Source organism: Dermacentor albipictus, chromosome 9, assembly GCF_038994185.2.
Source record: "Dermacentor albipictus isolate Rhodes 1998 colony chromosome 9, USDA_Dalb.pri_finalv2, whole genome shotgun sequence".
In the NCBI taxonomy this organism is placed as follows: domain Eukaryota; kingdom Metazoa; phylum Arthropoda; class Arachnida; order Ixodida; family Ixodidae; genus Dermacentor; species Dermacentor albipictus.
The window spans coordinates 34,691,563-34,712,019 of NC_091829.1; the positions used below are offsets into that span (position 1 = coordinate 34,691,563).

The 20,457-nt window shown below is 42.3% G+C and overlaps 1 protein-coding gene across 3 annotated transcripts in view; it reads left to right on the forward strand.

Moving 5' to 3' along the window:
* The first annotated feature begins 2,504 nt into the window (after positions 1–2,504).
* Positions 2,505–20,457, forward strand: part of LOC135906517 (2-hydroxyacyl-CoA lyase 2-like) — a 28,707-nt gene continuing 10,754 nt past the window's right edge. Inside the window, exons 1-10 of one of the 3 annotated variants that reach the window (XM_065437949.1) lie at positions 2,505–2,659; positions 2,769–2,892; positions 3,519–3,572; positions 7,086–7,190; positions 8,084–8,162; positions 9,346–9,437; positions 12,695–12,833; positions 16,457–16,568; positions 18,363–18,463; positions 19,273–19,382. In XM_065437949.1, the coding sequence (XP_065294021.1) occupies positions 2,770–2,892; positions 3,519–3,572; positions 7,086–7,190; positions 8,084–8,162; positions 9,346–9,437; positions 12,695–12,833; positions 16,457–16,568; positions 18,363–18,463; positions 19,273–19,382 (915 nt within the window). In that variant the 5' untranslated portion in view covers positions 2,505–2,659; position 2,769. Of the gene's footprint in view, positions 2,893–3,518; positions 3,573–7,085; positions 7,191–8,083; positions 8,163–9,345; positions 9,438–12,694; positions 12,834–16,456; positions 16,569–18,362; positions 18,464–19,272; positions 19,383–20,457 lie in introns of all 3 variants that reach the window. The other 2 variants (XM_065437950.2, XM_065437948.2) reach the window with 2 other exon arrangements.

Genomic DNA, 20,457 nt, shown 5'->3' on the forward strand with positions numbered 1-20,457 from the left:
TGTGTGTGTCTCTCTCTCTCTCAGTAGGGACAGACAAAATATTGCATTTAAACAGCACAACAGGCTAAAAATTTGGGCAAATTATAAAAGATTTCCATATTAGAAAGTGCAAAAAAGTTTGTTAGCCAGCCTCCACTAGCTCTGACTGATGAATAGTTTAGTTATTTGCAATCAGTAAAATATCCTCGAAGCTGTTGGTATGGGCAAACCCAATCACCTTTTGTTTTAACAGACATTGTTCACGTCTTCCTCCTCACATTTGTTTTATTGCAGTACCAACTATATAGACACTACAGTCATAACTGCACTGTCAGCGTCGGCGTGATGTTCGGGATATATAGAAGTATATAATGAATAAACATAAGATTGCTCGGTGGCTGAATCCAAACAAAAGACTAATACAGCAGTCTGACACTCTACCAACTAGGCCACGGCCCCTTAACTCATAAGGTGGAATAGAACATGCTAAAAATGTCCTGCATGCAAGAGATCAACGTTTCATAGCTGCGAAGGCATTGTTCCTTCTACCCAACAGAAGTCGCCTTGTATGCTGCATCATGCCAATATGTAGCACCTGTGTATAGTTTGAACACTGTTTGAAGAGTTGTCATTGTCGCTTTGCCCATTCAACTTGTGGCTTATACCTAGAATGGATTTGCAAGAAAATGGGCGGATTATTCCAAGTTATAACCACAAATACTAACCATTCAAGACTGCTGTATATATAAACAGGACATTTGGTGGGACTTCATAAAAAATTCCTGGACTGTGGACAAGCATCCCTGTGGTTGAATCCCAGAGTAGAGGCCTCAAGCAAGAAGGGTCCCAAGTGCAACGCTGAACCTTGCTATTGCTGTCAATGCTTTGCACTTTCAGTGAAACTGCCATTTTTTTTTTGTTGCAGAGCAGCCATATATGTAAATTCTTTCCTGGAATTAATTGTGAGTTGGCATTCGTATCGAGTAAACCTTTGCTCTTTCTCCTTTATTTTGCCTGTCATGCTGTTTAACTATGATGAACATAATCCAACTTGCCAAACTCTAAGATCCACTACTACAAACTGATTGCCAGATGCATTGTCAAGTTGCTTTTTGGCTCACCTAGAAATGTGTAACATTGAAACAGTCATCATCATGGCATTCCCATGCATGCATCTAGTTTGCACAGAACCTTATAGTATTCTTGTATAAACGAAAGCTATTTATTTTCCCATAGTGCTTCCCTATGCCTGCCTGCCTCTGTTTGAAAAGATCAGGACCTCCTCTACTCATTATGCTTAATTACTAAATTTACTTGCCTTCTCTATGATTAAGTGACGAGTCTCTGTTTCTATTGATCCAGTCAGGGAATGTTTAACAGGACTGCCTTTGATGCACAGAATTCATTTCATCTATGCAGGCAACTGTGTTGACATATAGCACACTGATTTCTGCATTAAAATACTGACATGGATACAGCTAGGAACATGCCCTTTGTCATCCTACTCGCCATCGTGCCCAATGGCCATATGCAGCTGGTTGATGAAATATTGATCATTTGGCACCTTTAGGAGAAGCTAGGTCTATGACCATTTATGACATGTGTGCCAATACAGCACAGAAGCACGGAATAACATATTATAAGACAATTTACATGTAAGTGTACAGTGATCATATGTTTTCTGACCAAGTATACTTTGTCATTTTGCCTGCGCGAATCTCTTCCCTCTACTTCTTCGAGTTGTTCAATGTGCCTTGCTAGAATTGAGTTACGAGAGAGAGATACACTCTAAAAAAAGTCTACACACTTTGGGTTGTATTTTGTCCCCAAACAATAATCGTCATCTGTCTTGCTCGCATTTCCTTTCTTTAATGCTGCGAGCCCAGTACTTCATAGTCGCGAACGGCTTCCACGTTATCGACTTAATTGACACAGCATTCTCGACAGGAAAGTAGTGAGCGCCGAGTTTTCAAGAGAGGAAACGCAAGAAAGGCAGATGACGATTATTGTTTGGGGAGAAGATAAGCCCCAAAGTGCGTACATTTTTAAACATTTTTGCAGTGTAGGAAAAATTATTGGCAAAAAGCCACCTATATGTATTAGTTAGAGTGCAAGTACTGGTTAACCTTGTGCTTCACAGTATATCAATGTATTAGCAACAACCTTGCTTTGTCCTGTATTTTGCACTTCTATTACAGTATGTAAAAGATTGGCATTACTGTCGTGGGGAAGTATAATCACTTGTGTGTCTGCTCTTAAAATATTGTTTTCTTGTTGAATTTTGAACAGCAGTTATTGACATCTACCATCTACAGCTGTTTTGCATGCAAAAAGAACTTTGTTGGAACATCAGCCGTTCCACAGCTATCTTGATTTTGAAGATTCAACGTGTGTTGATTGTTTTGTTGGGTTTCAGAACGAATTGCTAACCACTAGATGGCGCTGACAAACACGTATTACAGGGGCTTTGCGTCATTGTTTGCGTATTACGGGAGTTGCTCTACGACATACATATATATATATGGTAGCTCTATGATGCTGTAGTTCTCTGTAGTCACGTGTGCGGCAGAGCGCGTGGTTGTGTTGACTATTTTTTTTAGTAATATATTTTATTCGGTTTTCTCTATGCGCGTGTGTTTTACCGGCTGTTTGGCCCGAACTTTCCTCCCCATGCTCACAGGTGCGTGTGCTGCCACCGGAGCAGACATCTGCGTGATGTGATTGACCGTGCGGTAATAAGCGCGTCCCACCTTTTGATTTGTGTGAACGTTTGTGTGTTGGATCTCCAGGATGGCTGTTTTGAGCGCGTTTGCGCTGTCAGACTTGTGGATTCCCGCCGCCGTCATGGTTCTGGGAGGTTTAATAGCGGGTATTAGCAGGAAGTTGTCGCTGCTGGCAAACTTGCGTTTCAAGGTGAGTGCCTAGTTTTTCCTGGTTGAGGGAGTTGGTCCCGGCCGCGCACGCTTTTCGGAAACGAATGACAAAAATAAAAAAGTTATCTCGCGAGAGCCGAAGAGTTGTAGCCGAAGCATTTACTGGCGAACGCATGACAATGGCGCTTATCAATGAAAGCGATAAACAAATGCAATTGCATTGAAGAAACATAAGAACACGCAAACTTGCAGCAGGAGCGCACGGCTCACGCCTGTCGTGGCAACTGAAACCTCGGTCGTACCCGAAACTCGAAAAAGCGTGAGCTTGAGTGCGTGGCGTACGACTGGTGTTTCATATTTAATTACGTAGTTGAGAAGAGTAGTAAAACGGGTCGTGTTCGTATTTCGTTCACGCTATAAACGGGATAAACCCCAACGGAAGACACAAGAAAATATATTGACGAGATATGAATTAAGCGACTGCCGAACTATTTTACTGGCGAAAACCCCACGCTAGCGGGAAGCTTCTACGTCCTTTCTTGTCCTGTCAGTGCGCCCTCTTTTCGTTATAAATGACCGTTTATACACTACCCCAGCAGGGAACTATTTTATGAATGAAGTCCCGAACAAATCTAGACATACATTGTGCTTCCACTTTGGCCGCAGGTCGACAAATCAACTCTTCGGAATGGTGGCGACTTGGTAGCCGACGTGCTCAAGGTAAGTATACGGCCAGGGTGGGTGTGTTTGCGAGGCTGTGACCTGCTTTTTTATTCAAGATATAACATATTCTAGGAAGACTCGGTTGGCAACTCGGAGTTTAATTTTGTTTATAGTCCACGAAAAGTAGATCCCGAGTTTATTAAAAAAAAAAAAAAAGCCTTTGTACCAAAAAGCTACGATAGGTAGCCTAAAAGTGCGAGCTGTACACATGAACCAGGCAAACGAAGTAATTATAGAAGGTAGCGGGCAAAAAAAAAAAAAAGTTATGGCGAAATTTGAGTGAAAAAAAGGCAGTTGTAAGTGCTATAAATGTTACTTTAACATTCTTGGAATAAAAATCGCATAGACTTTGCAGTTATGAGTCAGTGACTGCACTAAGTAGCTCAGTGCCGTGCACCCATTTGAATGATTTGTCAATACCAGTTACAACCGAACAAATGTTGACAGAAGCGATGCTCAAAACTGTTCTTTGCTTGAGGACCACTCTGCACTACTTGGTAATTTATGTCACTTTCTCCGACGTGTCTAATGCACAAGTCAGCAACAACTTCATGCTGAATTCCAATAGCAGATCCAGAGCAGTCTGCAAGCTCTGCTACAGGGGAGAGGTACTCTCACCTGTGTGAGTACCTCTCACCTGCTACAGGTGAAAGTACATCCTCCAGTGAGAGTACCTGCTCCGAATCCATGTATGGAACACTCGCGCTTTAATAACAAGACTAAACGGGGGCACAGTCAATCACATGTGGAAGTACAGGCATTGCTCATGTAGAAATGACACTTTTCTGTTTTTGCGAAGGACAAAGGTTCCTACTGCACTTCTGTGCCATGTTTGTTGTAGAAGTTCGTTAAAATGGTGCATAAATTCTGAGGATGTTTACGCTTGCTAAAAGTTATCTCTCTTACCTTTCCATCTAAGTGGCCCATGCTGCCTAGTATCATCTACTCTGTCTTCTTTACGATGTCTGCTACACAGATGACCCAGTCAACGGCTGCTGGAGAAACTTTGCCGAATCCGCCGATTTCAATAGAGCACTCTGGCCTGTTCTGTGGGGTGATCTCAGATTGAATTCTGTTGTTGGCCTGCCATTGGAGCAGAGTTGCTCCAAAAAGAGCAGGAACTTTTGATATGGGAGTGCTCCAGATCTTCCATTTGAGTTCAGTATCAGAGACGTAGACCTTGACACGATATGCAGGAGGGATCATGACGGTGGTGGTTTTTTGTCTGAGGATGTTGGCTTGAATAGAGGCATACTATGTGTGTATATTTTTGAACACGGCAGGTTGTAGGCTATTTTTCTGCATGCTTTGCTTGCTGTCACTCGTAAATCACAAGCGTAGCACATTTAGGCCATTTGAAAGTATTCTTCAATTTTATTTTAAATCACAAAATAAGGGGATTCATAGATTTTAATGTGACCTTCAAGGTGACATGCTTAACTATTTTTTTTCTTTAACTAGAACATAAGGTTATAATGCAGCTTATTTCTTTCAGGCAATGCAGTGTGATTATGGAATATTGGTAGTGTGCATGTGTCGCAGCTGTGAAACTCTTGCTTCAGTCCCAGATATATTGCAGATAACTTTGTTCTTACCTTAACCACTTTGCTGAAACGTTTGAGCATGGTGTCACATGATGCTACAGAGACAACTGGATGCTTGGCTTGCAACTCCTCAGCACAGTGAAATGACACCGAGTATTTTGAGCAGGTTTCTAATTTCTCACTGCAGATACTGAAATTTTCAGCAGAATATCGGTGCCCCTAGCTAGTCTTCTGAAAACTAGGATTAAGGCATCTGTAATGCCTTACTAAAGCTGTGTAAACTAGTTATGTCATAAGGAAAGAGGACCAATTGTATAGTCAAATGAGTGCATTGTTGTAATAGTGATTGGGATAAACGCCGCTGCTTCCTGGCTTGCACCTCATTGACGTGCTTGTTTGGTGGGCTTTTCTCTCAGTCTTGATCACATGTCACATTCATGTAGTCTTGGGCCAGTGGTGACCGGATGTAACACGAACGCAACTCCTAATTGAGTAAGCATTTCTGTGCCTACTCAATGAGGAAACCTGTCCACCCATCCATCCGTCACATAAGACGAATTGCTATAAAGAAAATACTAATGTGTAAAACAGGATAAATTCAAAAGGAAAAATGTTGGTGGTGGTGAGTTTTGAATCTACGATCCCACGCTCAGAAGCAGAGTGTCTTATCCACTGGGCTAAACACTCACATTTGCAGAAGGTGAATATGTCTGAACCATATGAATGTGTTGTACCTGTGGTACAAAACAAATGTCAAAGGAGAACAGGTTCTGTGAATTCTTTATTTAAGATTTGGTGATAGTGGAATAAAAGCTATCCCTAGGACCACAATAGAGTCTCGCCACGGACTATTGTAGACATCAGGAAAATTCAGATTTCGGGAAAATTTAATGCCAAATACGCTGCATCCCTGATGTGTTCTGGTTGTTGCGGGATGCGCCTAACATTAGGACGTTCCTTCCTTCATCGACTGTAATGCCATCGATCTCTGCGGGCTCATGTGCTTCACGTTGTGCAACAAATAAGCAGTCATTCAATGACTTGATAAGGGGCGATGAGGGGTTACATGGGTCTCATCACGGTTCATAATGGTTGACTCTGATGGATAAGGTGCCAAAGAGCGATAAGGGCTTATATTGGTGGGAGCAATTATGACACTGTTAAGCAAGCACCGATAACGGTTGATAAGGGTTGATAAGGGTTGGATCAAGTCTAATAAGGTTGATAATGAACAGCAAGGGTTGATAAAGGTAAGATAAAGTTTCATAACATTGATAATGAGAATGCTTACGCATACTTAAACAACTCCCAGATGGGTGTCTGCATGAATTTCCTTTTGTGGGCAATGCATTGCAGTTGTGGAGTACTAGTAAGGCTCTTGTATCACAGCCATCAGGCTCTTGGTTGAAGCCAAACTAGTGAAAAGGATTTTTCACCTTATTTTATCAACATTGTCGATGCATTCAAGCAACGTGTTACAGAGGTATGCTGATCTGTAGCTCATTCGTAGCTCTTTGCTGTGTTAGTGTTTTGCTGTGCGATATTTTGAGTCGATTGATACGGGTGAAAGATACTGCCATACGCTTTCCCCTTTGAGTGCACACATTGCTATACTATTTTTGTTACCTTTATTGCTGTTAGTTATGTTAAAGTATTTCATTCTGGTGAATGTACAGATAATTAAAGAAAATGACTTTCTTCATATAGTACTGTTGCCGAATGTGGCCACGTACTGTTGGGATCGGCACACTCGTCAAGGTCTGCAAACAGCTTCTTGCTCTGACATCTCCAAGTGCAAATGGGAATTAAGTTCACTTCAATTGGATAACTGCTTAGCACGGTAAAAATGCAGGTCACATGCTTTCTTCACATCAGCTGTATAAGCTACTGTTGTTGTGGCGTGTGGCAGTAAACTGTTGAATCGGGGCAGACAGCCAGTTTCGACATTAATTTGTGGATTTTTCAGGCCCACGATGTCAAATTCCTGTTCTGTCTCAGCGGCGGTCATATTTCTCCCATCTTGGTGGCAGCAGAACGCGAAGGCATTCGCGTTGTGGACACCAGACACGAGGTACTATGTCACTGCGATGATGCTGCTGCAATAGTTTTTTTTTGTCAATGTTTTAATGAGAACATTCAAGATCGAGATCCCTAGTTTATATTTTGAAGTATAGACTAGATTCTGCACCTCTTTTAGGGGTAGCACTAATTGGAATGGCTGATAGTCCTGCATGTGAAGTGTGCGGATGCGAGGAGAACATTGACCACTTATTGTGCCACTGTCCTCAATTTCAAGCATAAAGACAATCTTTGTCCAACACATTGAGGAAACTAGATGATCGTCCTCTAAGTGAACAGACAGTACTAGAGCACTGTCCCCGCCAATCATCGGCTCGGAAGGCAGTGAAGGCACTTTTGTGCTTTCTCGGAACGTCTGGTTTGCAAAAGTGGCTCTGACTCAATGACTGTCAGTGCATGCCTTTATACCCTCTCTCTCCCTTCTCTCTTCCCCCAGCATAGGGTAGCCAACCAGACTCTTGACTGGTTAACATCCCTGCCTTCCTTATCTCTCTCTGTCTTCTAAAGGGCAGTTATCCTTTGCCAGGGGCTGCAGAAACTGACAAAAAGAACGAAAGAACAACTTAGATAACACTGAGCCTGTTCTTATTTCATGCCTAATGCCTGTGTTGCCTAGGACAGGTCATGATGGCTGACAACAAAGCCATCATGTCTTTGTTGTCAGCCGCGCTGTGTGATCAGATTGGCAGCCCAGTGCAGGCAGCCCAGTGTAGGCTACTCAGACAGCTGGCAGCTGGAGTTGAAATTAGCTGCACTTGTTCTCAGCGGGTGTACGAGAGTTATAGATTCTGGTCAATAATAAATCCAACTGCCTTGCTTTAATGCTGAAATGTTGCCTGTAAGCCACTGCATGGTCTATCTGATCGCTGTTTTTCATCTGAACAGGTTAATGCAGTCTTTGCAGCCGACGCAGTGGCAAGGATTTCTGGAAAGGTTGGGGTGGCCGCAGTTACTGCTGGACCAGGTACTCATCTTTGATGCTGTCACACTATTGTGGGCCTGATGCGTAAAAGAAATTGTAAGTTATAAGTAATTGTACAAGAATTGTAAGTTATTATAACATTCATTATAGGCATCACTGTATTCTTGTGCCCTTTTTCTTATTTTACTTTTTTTCCTCACCGCATTTTGATGTTCCTTGAGCAAATGGCTTTGTTTTAGGTTAGCACCAAGTTCCTTGTACTGCATAAAATTTTCTCTGGTTGTGTTATTTCATTGTTTCATCCAGTATCAGCTGGTATGTGTACCCTTTTTAGCAAGTATTTTTCTTGTGTGAAGTAACCAAGTAACGTTGATATTGTATAACACCGTTTTTAATGCTATATGTATCTTCAACGTTTAGGATGTGTCGTTGTAGTGCTTTGTTTTTTTTCCTGCTTTTCAGCTTGTGTTCTTTTTATTTTAGCATGCATTATCTGTTTAAATGCGTGTACTGTAAACATCACTGATTTATTGTAAGACCCGTATGTGATGCCCATGTGGGCCTTTAGGGTACTTGAATTAAATATCACTTGCATGAATAGGAGTAATCACGATTTTAGCAAGTTCTCCAACTATCGTGGACGTTGGTTTTTTGCCATTTACTTTTCAATAAGGATGTAAGAGTAAAAAACCATCGCTTATTTGAAGGTGAAGTTTTTTTTTTATGGACTTTACATGTCTAAAGGGAAGCAGAGTTATCCGCTGTAGTGAAACAGTGCGTGGAAGTTCGTGGTAAATTCATATTTGATTCATTTGGCTGCATTGAGAATGCGATAGTGAGAATGCTTTTACTGTGGTAGCGGTGTTTTGTCACATGCTCTTGCTGTAGAATAATTTAATGCTGTCCAGCACACAATGACTTTCATTTTTGACCAGGAAGGATGTTGCATTTTAAATAATTTCCTTGTCTGTCATAAGTCTTCAAGACCAAACATTTGATTTTAGCTTTAGCTACCACACCCTTCTTTTCTGCGAGCATGTGAGTCGTTTGCTAAGCATTGAGTGCACTGCTGCTGTTGCTTCTTTTGTATAGAAGCTATAGGAATGTGTGCTCTTTGTTGTTTCATTAGCTTTTCTTTCTCTTTCGCTCTCTGTTGGCTTTCTTCTGACTTCCCTAGTCAGTGACTGTTGTCTTTTCAGACAGAATAATTAGAATACTCTTGCAGGCCTGACTAACACAGTGACTGCAATCAAGAATGCTCAGATGGCCGAGTCCCCTGTGCTCTTGCTGGGCGGTGCCGCTGCAACGGCTGTCAAAGTGAGTGTGGAAATTAACATATTGAATGTTGCTGTCTGTCGCGTGGTGTTCGTGAATTCATGCCTCTGGGCTAGTGTGTTTTGCGAGGAAATAAATGTAGAAAAAAGGGTGCTCTTATATTATCTGTTGGACAGCTGCTGGGGCCTTGACCATCTGCACGGGAAATTTTTTTTTCGCTGCAGTCCGTGAGTGTGGTCATAGAAGAGTGCCTGTGAAAGCGTTTGTGGAAGGCCTGCTGCGGGGGCAGGCAGCTGTTCTAACAAAATTTTCGTGCCATGCATTAGCAAATGCTATTCGCAGTCCAGATCCTACTGCCTTGTGTATGCAACTCACCTTCCGTGTAAAGGCCAACTGCATCAAAGTTCCACTTCATAAAACTTCATTATAAGTAAGTTAGTGTGCACATACTATTGAGGCAATCATGGTACATGGTACCGGTCACATTGTAGAAGTATATATTTGGGGTGTGTGGATACTGAATGGTAGATTTCGAATCGAATATCGAATTGAATCAAAAGAAACAGTCAAATATGGAATACCGGAAAATTTTTCTCAAAATATAATGCTTACACATTTTGGGCAAGAAAGTGCGGGGGAGTTTCGTAACATTGTATAACAAGAATGTTGCAAGCTACTAGTTAACTTAGGTACATAGAAATCAACATATATAGTATGGTCTATTCTTAATGAAGGGAACATAAAATTAGTAGACCAACACTGATTACAGCTCAGTTCTAGTATATGATGGTCTGGAAAATATTTTTTTAAATCAATAGAATATCTGTTCAATAGTCATTTGCATTGTTTTGATTTTTTTCTTTGAAACTAATGGATTAGTGACATTCTTTTGTGCTGAATACCAATGAGGTTCTGAGTTTAATAGTGGACTTGTGTTTTGCAGCACTCATTTATTTATTGCACAAAAAGGTTTTCTTTCCAGTTTTCGAACTACAGAAGGGCTAAACCAACTTTATTGCAGTTGGGTTGCCGGCATTGAGCACGAGGGTCTCAGCGATGCGTGCAACTCAGGGCGCTGCACAGGTCCCTACACCGAATACATAGAATATTTGAATACATAGTAGATATTTGATTTGCAAATCGACTTTTTCAAACAATCGCTAACCGATTCAATTTAGTGATATTTGAGTATTTGCACACCCCTAATATATATATATATGGTATAACTGACTGTGGTCTCCTCCGGACCGCCGTCAGTTGCACTTTGCTCCTCAAAGAGGCAAGATGTGTATCGAGTGAGTGAGTGTGTTTCTTGACAACAGTCGTAATGTGGCGAATGCACTTTAAGCCACGGATCTGGCACTTTAAAGACACACGATGTAATGCTAACGCATTTCAGCAAAGTCCAATCTACAAAGTCTGAGAATGCACACTCCAAATTATACTTAAAGAGTCCGGAGCCGTCGAGGTGGCTTCCTTGGGGCCTTTGAAGCACAGTCGAAGGGGTGACTTCATTTCGCTGTCCAAAGCGTGGCTGGGTTGGGTCATGCCCAGGAGGCAAGCTGTGGTTCCGTACCCTCCGCACCACGCTACCAATGTTGTTTTCCTCGTCTTCTAAACTTTCCTGCTGTTTCATGGCCCATTCGGCGGTGACATTCGACACCCCTGTTTCTTGCTCCCCAAGTGTGGTTAGCTTTTTCTCGCAGACGTGCGCATCTTTCCCTGAAGACGCCAAAACACCTTGGGCTGTTCAGCAGTCCAGTTCGTTTTTTTTCTCTACTTTCGGCTCGAAACGCCACCCGTTGCTCCATTCACTCATGGAGGTCAGAACAAAGTTAGAAAACTCGGTCAGAACAAAGAAAAGTGGCCAGGTAGCATGTGGTGGCCTCTTTTGAGTGATAAAGTTGAAAAACTTGTCATTGAATATCATTACTTCATTTTACATTTTCTGCACTCTTTATTGAGGCCAATGACTTGCTAAATGGCTTAGTTGACATGTGTCCTAGCCATTCATTTTATTGCGTTACATGAAGGTCTTAGACCTCCAAATCTAAGAAAACATAGTGACAAGCCTCAGAGTGTCGTAAACAATGTAATAGCTTTTCTACAGTGAGTTTTGGTTTTGTTTCCAAGGAGGACACTGTGTTGTGATGTCATGGCTTAGTATATCTGCTCACGTGGGAGCAGGACATTGTGGCATTGACACACGCTCTGTCACCTTGTGTGCTGTTACTCGTTCTGAGGGCCGACATACATAGCTGCATAATGGATGACCGAGCAAGCCGGAGCGAGTGTCAAAACATAGTAGGTAATGTCCTGCTCCCACATACTGCGTCGTGACATCATAACACAGTATGCTCCTGATAACAGAACTGAAACTGGCTGCAGAAAAGCTGTTATGTTATTAATGGCACTCTGAGGCTTGTCACTATTTTATCTGGGGTTTAGGAATCTAGGATTTCATTTTAACACAATAAATGAATAGTTCAAGATATTATGTCAATGTCACTTTAATGTTTCATGTACAGCCTTTAGCAAAAGAAATGTTGCCACTGTGTGCACGACCAAAGCGGACTTTAGAACATCTAGTCAGCCTCATGTTGCGTCCACAGTGCCCAAAAGCTCTGGAGAGAGTGTTGGAAGTGTTTTCCCCGCTCTTCAGAGCTCTGGAGCTGCAAGAATCCCATGGGAATGACACAATTCAGCCCATGCCAAGCTACATTCATGCTCCTAGTGATGTCATTTATATTGTCACGTGGTCGTGACGTTGAATAAACACAGTAGCAGTACTGTGAACGACAAAACTAACTTTTATTGGGCGAACCTGTGCCCACAAAACAGGCTACACTTATAGCGCAACGATAGCGGCGAACACGTTCGGCGATCGTCGGAAATCTGATCAGCGGGTCAAGCGCGTCGGCTTTTATAGATCAGTCGTCGAATGTTCCAGATTAACTGATGGGACCCGCGTGTCTTCCACAAAGTTCTACACCATTCGTGTCACGCGATGAAATCTGATAACACAAGGTTCGGCGACAACAGACACGCGGATAGAAGCGTCGATAACTTTCCAGAAACGTCGGATACATGCAGGCGCGTCCCTCGCTCTACGATTACAGTTGTTAAGCGGCGAAACGTGGTTGCCCGATAAAGATAAGTACACGTGTCAATATTGACTAAACCTGCACATCTGAAGTGAGGGCTGACTGGAACTTTCTAAATTTCCTTGGTACTCAAAGCACCACAAGTGGCCATGGTAACCCCTACTGTTCCCTTTTTCTCGTTTTTTCGTGCACTAGGGACGAGGGGCTCTGCAAGACATTGATCAGCTGTCATTGTTCAAGTCACTGTGCAAGTTCACGGCCACTGTCACTACGGTCAGGGACATTGTCCCCACTCTGCGGACAGCGCTGCAGAAGGCACAGTCTGACACACCAGGTTCTCTGATTTTCTACTCCTGCAGTGACCTGCGAGCATGTTTGACAATGGAGCAGTGTTGATGTTTTGCCCTATGTAGGCATAGATGGACCACTTTCTGTGTACTCTTCTAAAAGACAGCAGTAAAAGACTTTACAGGGCTTTCATGAATGCACACAGATTAGCCTTCTTGAGTGACTGTTAGAGATCTCTCAACATTTGTATGATTCTTTTTTTGCTAATGCAATTCCCTAGCCTGTACAGCAAACTTCCATTAATTTGTACTTGATAGGATTAATAAAATTGATAGAATTTTCTGATGAGTAGAACTTAGAAGGGGAAAAAGGGAAAAAAGATGTCCAAACACATTGTTGCTTCATTCGACAGTATTCAGATGATTGAAGCATGCGCGCAAATCTAACATGCACCCAGTTTTTATAGATTCATTGCAGAAAACAGTGTGTACCCTATCTCGCACATGTGGCCTGTTTTACAGAAAAACTGCAGAGTTTAGCACGGAATGGAAATTTATTTATATTTAATGGCCATCATCATCAATCTCGGGCAGCTTTCTACCACTGTCTATGAATCTTAATGTTGCGCCCTATTTGCACTTTGTTGCATTTGATATTCAGAATTTCTTTGAACCACTCTGCTACAATTGCAGACGGAATGGTGTCCCATGCCTAGATGCGCCAGTTCCTCCTGCAGTGTATGCAAGGCTCCAAAGTGCTGAAAGCACAACAGTTGGGCTAGCTTAGCATGTAAAATAGGCTTTATTTTAAATGAGCTTTTTAATTAATGTCTAGAAGTGTTGCATTATCATTGCAATCCTCTGTGAAAAAATCATGGGGGAAAGAAAGAAACTTGAGATGGAACGTCATGAGAAAATCTTGAAGCATAGTCATAAAAAGGAACAATCATAGAAAAAGTACCATGACTGTTCACATAATGCCAAGGAGTCATTTCTGGTTACCTCGTGCTGCTGGACTGGGTTTCTCGTCTGCTTGTTTGCTGTGCCGCTCGCTAGTTGTAACCTATCGCTGATCATGTTGATATTTCTCAGAAGCAAGCATCGCTGTTGCAACGGTGACATTGTTCCCAGGCGCCAAGGTCGAAAAACAAAGACCTCAAAGGCTGGGAACAGAAAGTGAGTGGCACAGGCAAGAGAAAGTTGTGGCAACCCCAGCTCTACTAATACCTATTACGAATGAAGCAACATTGTGCTGCGTCTAGAAATGCTGTGTGGCATGCTGTTCCCAGGATTCTATGTGCCATGTCTGCATTTGACAAGAGAAAGCAGAAAGAGAATAGCGTCAGAGGAGTTTGCTTTGCGAAGGCTGGCTGCCTGACGTCATAGCCTGTTCGTCAAGGACGTCAAGGCCTGGCTGCCTGACTCCCAAGTATTCTTTTTTGCTCCATGTACAGACACCATCTTGTAAAGACATTGGTGATGACACTGGCTCTGATAGTCGGCTGCTGGTAGAGCTGCAAATATAGTTTCGTTTTTGTATTTGTTGTAACATTTAAAAGCAGTTCTGGGGCAAATTGTCATGGAAAGAAAATGCATTTAAATCAAGTTCACGTGGTTATCATTTGTTGTGAGCTGCTGCTTTCAATCCAAATCTACTGAAGGCTGCCAGATAATCAGTATTTGCCGCAAGTGATAACATTTGTTCAACTCGTTCACTGTTCCCTAGCACCACTGAGCCAGACTTTTGAGCCATTGGGTTTACCGTTGGGGGTCACCATTGTGGTCAGACTTGGCCTTGTGTGTGCTGGCCAATTAAGTTGGAATTATTTGACAGATGCCAAAATCTGGATAAAAATAATGGAATGTGGCGGCACAGATAGGTGTATAGGCACTCACCAATACATTTAGTTAATGAAAAAACTGAAAAATTAAATTAACCAGGATAAAAGTAATGGTAGTCCACTATACTAGACTCGTTTGACACATTTTTCTGTGGTCACAAGTTTCCATAGAAGAGTCCGCCCATTATGGTTGCAATGCAGTGCAGGGTCATTCAGAGAAGTTTATCTTGCGCAAGCTTTCACACAAGTAATGTCAAGTTTTCTGCTGCTGTCTTTTAGATGGGGCTCAAGAAATGGGGTGTTCCTTTGATGTCTACAAATAGCTCCAGTTTTCAAATCCGAAATCGCTATAAAAATACATAAGATGCAAAGATTTTAAGTAAATTATTCTTCATAATAACCATTGTATCAGCGTTGTGTGTTGAGGATCTTCCACTGGCCTTTTGTAAATGTGTCCTTCAAAGTGCAGGCCACATTCTGCAAATCTTCAAATTATTTGCGTTTAGTGTGCGCTGAAGCAACTTTGGATTTAAAGAATGGTGCTGTTTGTGACCATCAATTGAAGGCACCTCTTTGTGTGCTGTCTTCGATAAGACTAGCAGAAAATTCCACATAGCTTGGGTGCAGGTTAGCTTCCTGCACAGGTGTGCACAGGTGTGCGCATAGCTTATGCGCACAGGTTTGCTTCCTCCCACTGATGGATAGGGACTTCTAAACGGCACTGTGCTATGTTGCATTTACATTGGGCAGCACGTCACGCTCTCTTGTAGTAGCTTCAAAAAAAGGAGCTGTGAAAACTCCGTTTAAACGTTAACAGTATTGGCTGGATCTGGATCTGGATGTTCTGCTGCTGAGCATCACTTTTGTAAGACTTGTCAAATTCCTGTCTTTGGCAGCCATATTGTGTTCGGGAAACGTTTCAGAACTGCTTGTGGGCTTTAATTTTGATGAAAAAAAAAAAGCCATATAGACAGATAATTTGGAGAAATTTCAGCAACACTTCATTTGGGCCTAGTTGGTACATACTTCTGAACTAAACGTAACAGCGCAAACATATAAGACGAGCTACAAAAAGAAAGACACGACACACACTGGCGCTGCCTTGGCGCCTTGGGCAGCGCCAGTGTGTGTCGTGTCTTTCTTTTTGTAGCTCGTCTTACATGTTTGCGCTGTTACGTTTAATTTGGAGAAAGCTTTACTATGGCCTCTGTCATGGCGCACAATGCTCATTTTGGTGGAAAAAAAAATACCAGATAGACAGTTAATTTGGAGAGAGCTTCACTATGGCCTGTCATAGCGCGCATGGCAACTTGGTGACATAACACCCTGTCAATTGGTGTATGCATTCATCGCAGAGGACACTGAATATATATAGTTTTGATCATGTATTCGATTATTTGATGCTTTCAAATATGTTTTCCCCGGCAGTGTGTTGTGGCTTACCTTTTTCTTGAAAGTATGAATCAACTTCTACTGCAGGTCCTTTGTGTGCACCTGTTAAATTGGTTGTTAATTTGAGCACCAAGCAGAAACAAACCCAGTCCCAGAGGGACAAGTGGGACGCCATAACTGCCTTGACATGTGAACATGACAGGCCTTGCCATCTTTGTCATCTATACATGACTGTCAAGTTTTTGTACAAATGTTCACTAGAAAAATTATGCACAAACTTGCCCAGCAAGAAGTTTCTTCAAGCTTTTTCAATTACATTATATGTCTGCACTCAGTGTGCCATTTCTTTCTCTCTTGTTTCTTCTCTCGCTTCTTATCCCAGCATTTTTTTTTTCTGCTAATTATATTTGCTTATTTGCTGGTGTGCCACGTCGCAGGCCCTGTGTTTGTGGAGCTCCCAATTGATGTCCTCTACCCATACTCAATTGTGCAGTCTGAGGTTGGCTTCAAAGGAAGACCAGGCAGCCTTGGGCAGAAGCTAGTCAAACTGTACGCCAACTGTTTCGTTATCTTTCGCGGCAGTGTAGACAGACTGTGCTCTAACTATGTGGTCCCAAATCTTTACCCATCGCAATCCTCTTGACACTCTGATAGGGTTATTCAGACAACTCACTAGTGCATTTATTTTGTTAAAGAAATGGAATGATCAGGGCATGGATGTCAAGTTCTGTCAAAGACAATCGGAAGCCTCGAGCCTGGTTTTAGTCATCTTACATCTTAGTCCTATTTCTTGTTTTCAGTTTGACTAGAATTCAAATGGAGCACATGGCCTTATGCTATAAATAGCTTGTCACATATGCCTTACCAGAGCTGTGATAATGTACGGATCCCATTCCATTTGTTTTCCTTTTGCTTTTCATCAGTTCTCTCAGCAACATAATTGTTGCCAAAAAAGTATCAGTTTCGCCCGAAAGGCGAAGCATCGATTGCAATGACAAATTAGTAGGCAGCTGTACTAAGTAAGGATAGTAGTTATATCGGCTGTATAAACTTGTAAACGTTCGCTTACTAACTGAATGAACAAGCATGGTGTCAGTGCGCACAGGCAAGCATGAACTCATCACAGTCGATGACCACGCACACTCGCTGTCAAAACTCTGGTGTGAGCAAGTGCTGCAGGAGCAGTGAGCAAAGTGACCTCCGTGCTGTCTTTCGCTTAATGCAAACAGCGGTGAGAAAACAGCATGCACTAAGCTATCAGCCGTCTGCAAATCGCTTTCAGCATACAGCGCGCGTGACCGTCTGCCGCTGCGCAAAGTACGCAGACTCTGGTGGAGTAGAAGCACCCCCCCTCTTGCACTGCCTCCCCACTTTCCCCCCTTTCGCTTGCAAGATTGAGCCGCGATGGTCAGTTCCGCTTGTGCCCAGTCGCAAAATGCAGTAGAACTTCGTTCATACGTTTTGGAAAAAGCTGCAAGGAAAAATGTTCTAACCGGGAAAACGTAGGATCTGCAGTAACTAAAAAATTTGACTTAAATATTGTTGACATCTACGTAATACTAAGCGTCGCGCAGATTGTTGCAGCACGAGGCACTGATGCGCATCGAGCTGGTGGTGCTCCAGCGGCACGAGACGCATTTTGTTGTTTTCCTATTGGGTGGTGTTGTAAGAGAAAGACGTGAAACCGAAACGAATTCGAGCTGGTGGGCGACACCGGATGCTGTTGAAAAACGCCATGTCCACATTGTGCTGTCTGCAGCAGGGAACGGCGGCTACAACAGTTTACTGTAATTTCTGTCGCAATAAAATGGCTGGTGCATGATTAGAAAAGAATGGAATAGAGTGAAAGGAATCCTTGCATTATACCAATCTGTATGTTTCACTGGCACTTGCAATAAATCTGTTTCAATCGTGGGCCTCTATACTACCTTCCCGTAATCTCATACTCTCTGTAGGTACATGAATGATAATCAGAAGTCTGCTCTGGGCTGCAGCATTGTTTTTGTCAAACTGTGCTATCAGTGGTTATCCTCAGCCCCATCTACCTTATTTATGTTGCTTTCCTGTCAAGAACAGTTTTGTTTTCAAGCTTGCTCACTCTTGTAATAGCCTTCTGAACATGAAATGGAACACTTAATTGGTACACAATGATTACTGCTGGACGGTGGCTTCAAACTTCACTCATTCATACTTGAGTAGCTCTATTGTTGAAGAATCTGTCTCTTTATACATGCTTGAGTTCAGTCCAAAATGTTCAACATTGAGAGTTTTGAACACTGCTCTATTCACTATTGAACATCGTTCCCCGCTGCACATCTTCTTGCTCTCTTCCATAATTTCCAGATACCTGGATTACTACATGCACAATGTCTTTGCTGGTGCGTTCCTGCCCAGAGATGTTTCACCTCTGCCTGTCAGCATTCCCTTGGCAAGACCATCTGAAGGCAAGTAGCCAGCACAAAGCGTGAGGGCAATCTTTATGGAGCAAATAAAAGTGTGTGGATATTTTGAATATCTTAGAGCTAAGACAGCAAGCAGACTACAAGGGGACATCACATCTCTGTTATCAGTAGCCAATTGCAGCTCTGTTATTAGAGCCCGATTTTACAGAGCAGGCAAATAAATAAATGTGAAAACTTCACTATCTTTCTGTTTATACAAGACTTGCTAAGCGGAAGTCTTTCAGCCTTTTTTAACATTTATGAGTTTGTACCCGAGAAACCAAGCTTCACTTATACTATATATTCTTAATACCACAGCTTATGTAATGCCATTGTGGGCCTTTAGGTGATATAAATAATTGAAAACAAATGATAAGGTTGGTTAATACTGCCACGTACACACTGTTTTACATTTTGCTGTTGACTCTCTCCACTGGATTGTCACTGTTATCAAGTTTTCGCTTGGCTCAAGACATTACTAGTACTTTGTCTGAAATGTCTTGAACGTTGTTACTCATTCTACAGCAAAGAAAACATGTCTAATCAGATAGCATGCACAACGTGAATAGCATTATACATTCTCAAATGCACGTGAACACCAGCAATTACTCTGAAATGTACTCGACTCTTGACATTAGACTTGATGACCCACAACCATGCCTGCTGCCATCGTAATTTGCATTTGTTGCTTGCCTTTTGCGGGTACATGTTTGAACTATAAAGAATTAGATTTATAACTTGCACCCTTAGAAGTGTTTCTTGTTCTTTTCTGTCACTGCAACATAATAATGCGTTTGATTATTCTCGCGCAGTCCAGCAGTGTGCGGAGATTATCTCACGTGCCAAGCGACCTGTCTGCATTGTCGGCAGCCAGGCGACATTGCCCCCCTTACCTGTGCAAGAACTGAGGGCAGCCCTGGAGGTGAGGGCCCTGATTTTTCTATGGTGTCTTCATATGTCATGTTATGGCATGTCACTATTTATTCACAGTACTCCTTCATGTCACAGTATGTTGAGTACCTACGTTACTGTTAAGCTGTCTGTCTTACCGTCTTTTTCTTACTTGAAGAGGTCATTACTTCCATGACAGATAAAGTTCTGTGAACTAATCAGGAGTTTTACTTCTCAACTTTATAATTACTAATTTAAGGTTACATATTGCTGTTGGGGGATCGGAGTCAGGTATTAATGAGATGTGTTCCTTTGGCAGAAATTTCAATACCAGCCTTGGTTTTGAGATTTCTGTCAACAAAATGTGCTACAAGGTATGTTGGTGCTCCAATTAGTTTTGTCCTACTTGGCATGAAAGGAAGTTTCTTCTGAAACTATTGACGGGAATGTGATTGCGCATGGAATACGTCAGAAACGAGGCAGTATAACTGAGTATATGCATAAAAATGCTCTGCAAGACCCTTGTTAGAGTCCATGGCCACAAAGTCTGCAATTTTTTTTTTCAGTTATAGAAATATTGTTCAAGTATTCATTATCCGCAAACGAATACTGAATGAATACTTGAACAATGAATACTTCAACAATATTTTTGCGATAATGAATACCTTCTTCCGCAAGCGGGATGAGTGAAAGTGGACGTGGAAGACCCCAAATGGCAAGACTAGAAATGAAATAGACTTCATACTCTGCGCTAACACTGGCATCATACAAGATGTGGACGTGCTTGGCAAGGTGCGCTGCAGTGACCATAGGATGGCAAGATTAAGGGTTATGGACTGGATTCCAACAGAAGGGAAGCGCAGCAGGGGGCGGCAGAAAGTTAGGTGGGCGGATGAGATTAAGAAGTTTGCAGGGACAACATGGCCACAATTAGCGCATGACCGGGGTAGTTGGAGAAGTATGGGAGAGGCCTTTGCCCTGCAGTGGGCATAGCCAGGTTGATGAGGATGATGATGTTCAAGTATTTGTGGAAAACCTGGAGGATCTGGGAAATCGGAAACTGTGATTTGCTACATGAACTGCCTATTGCTCTTGAAAAGCACTAT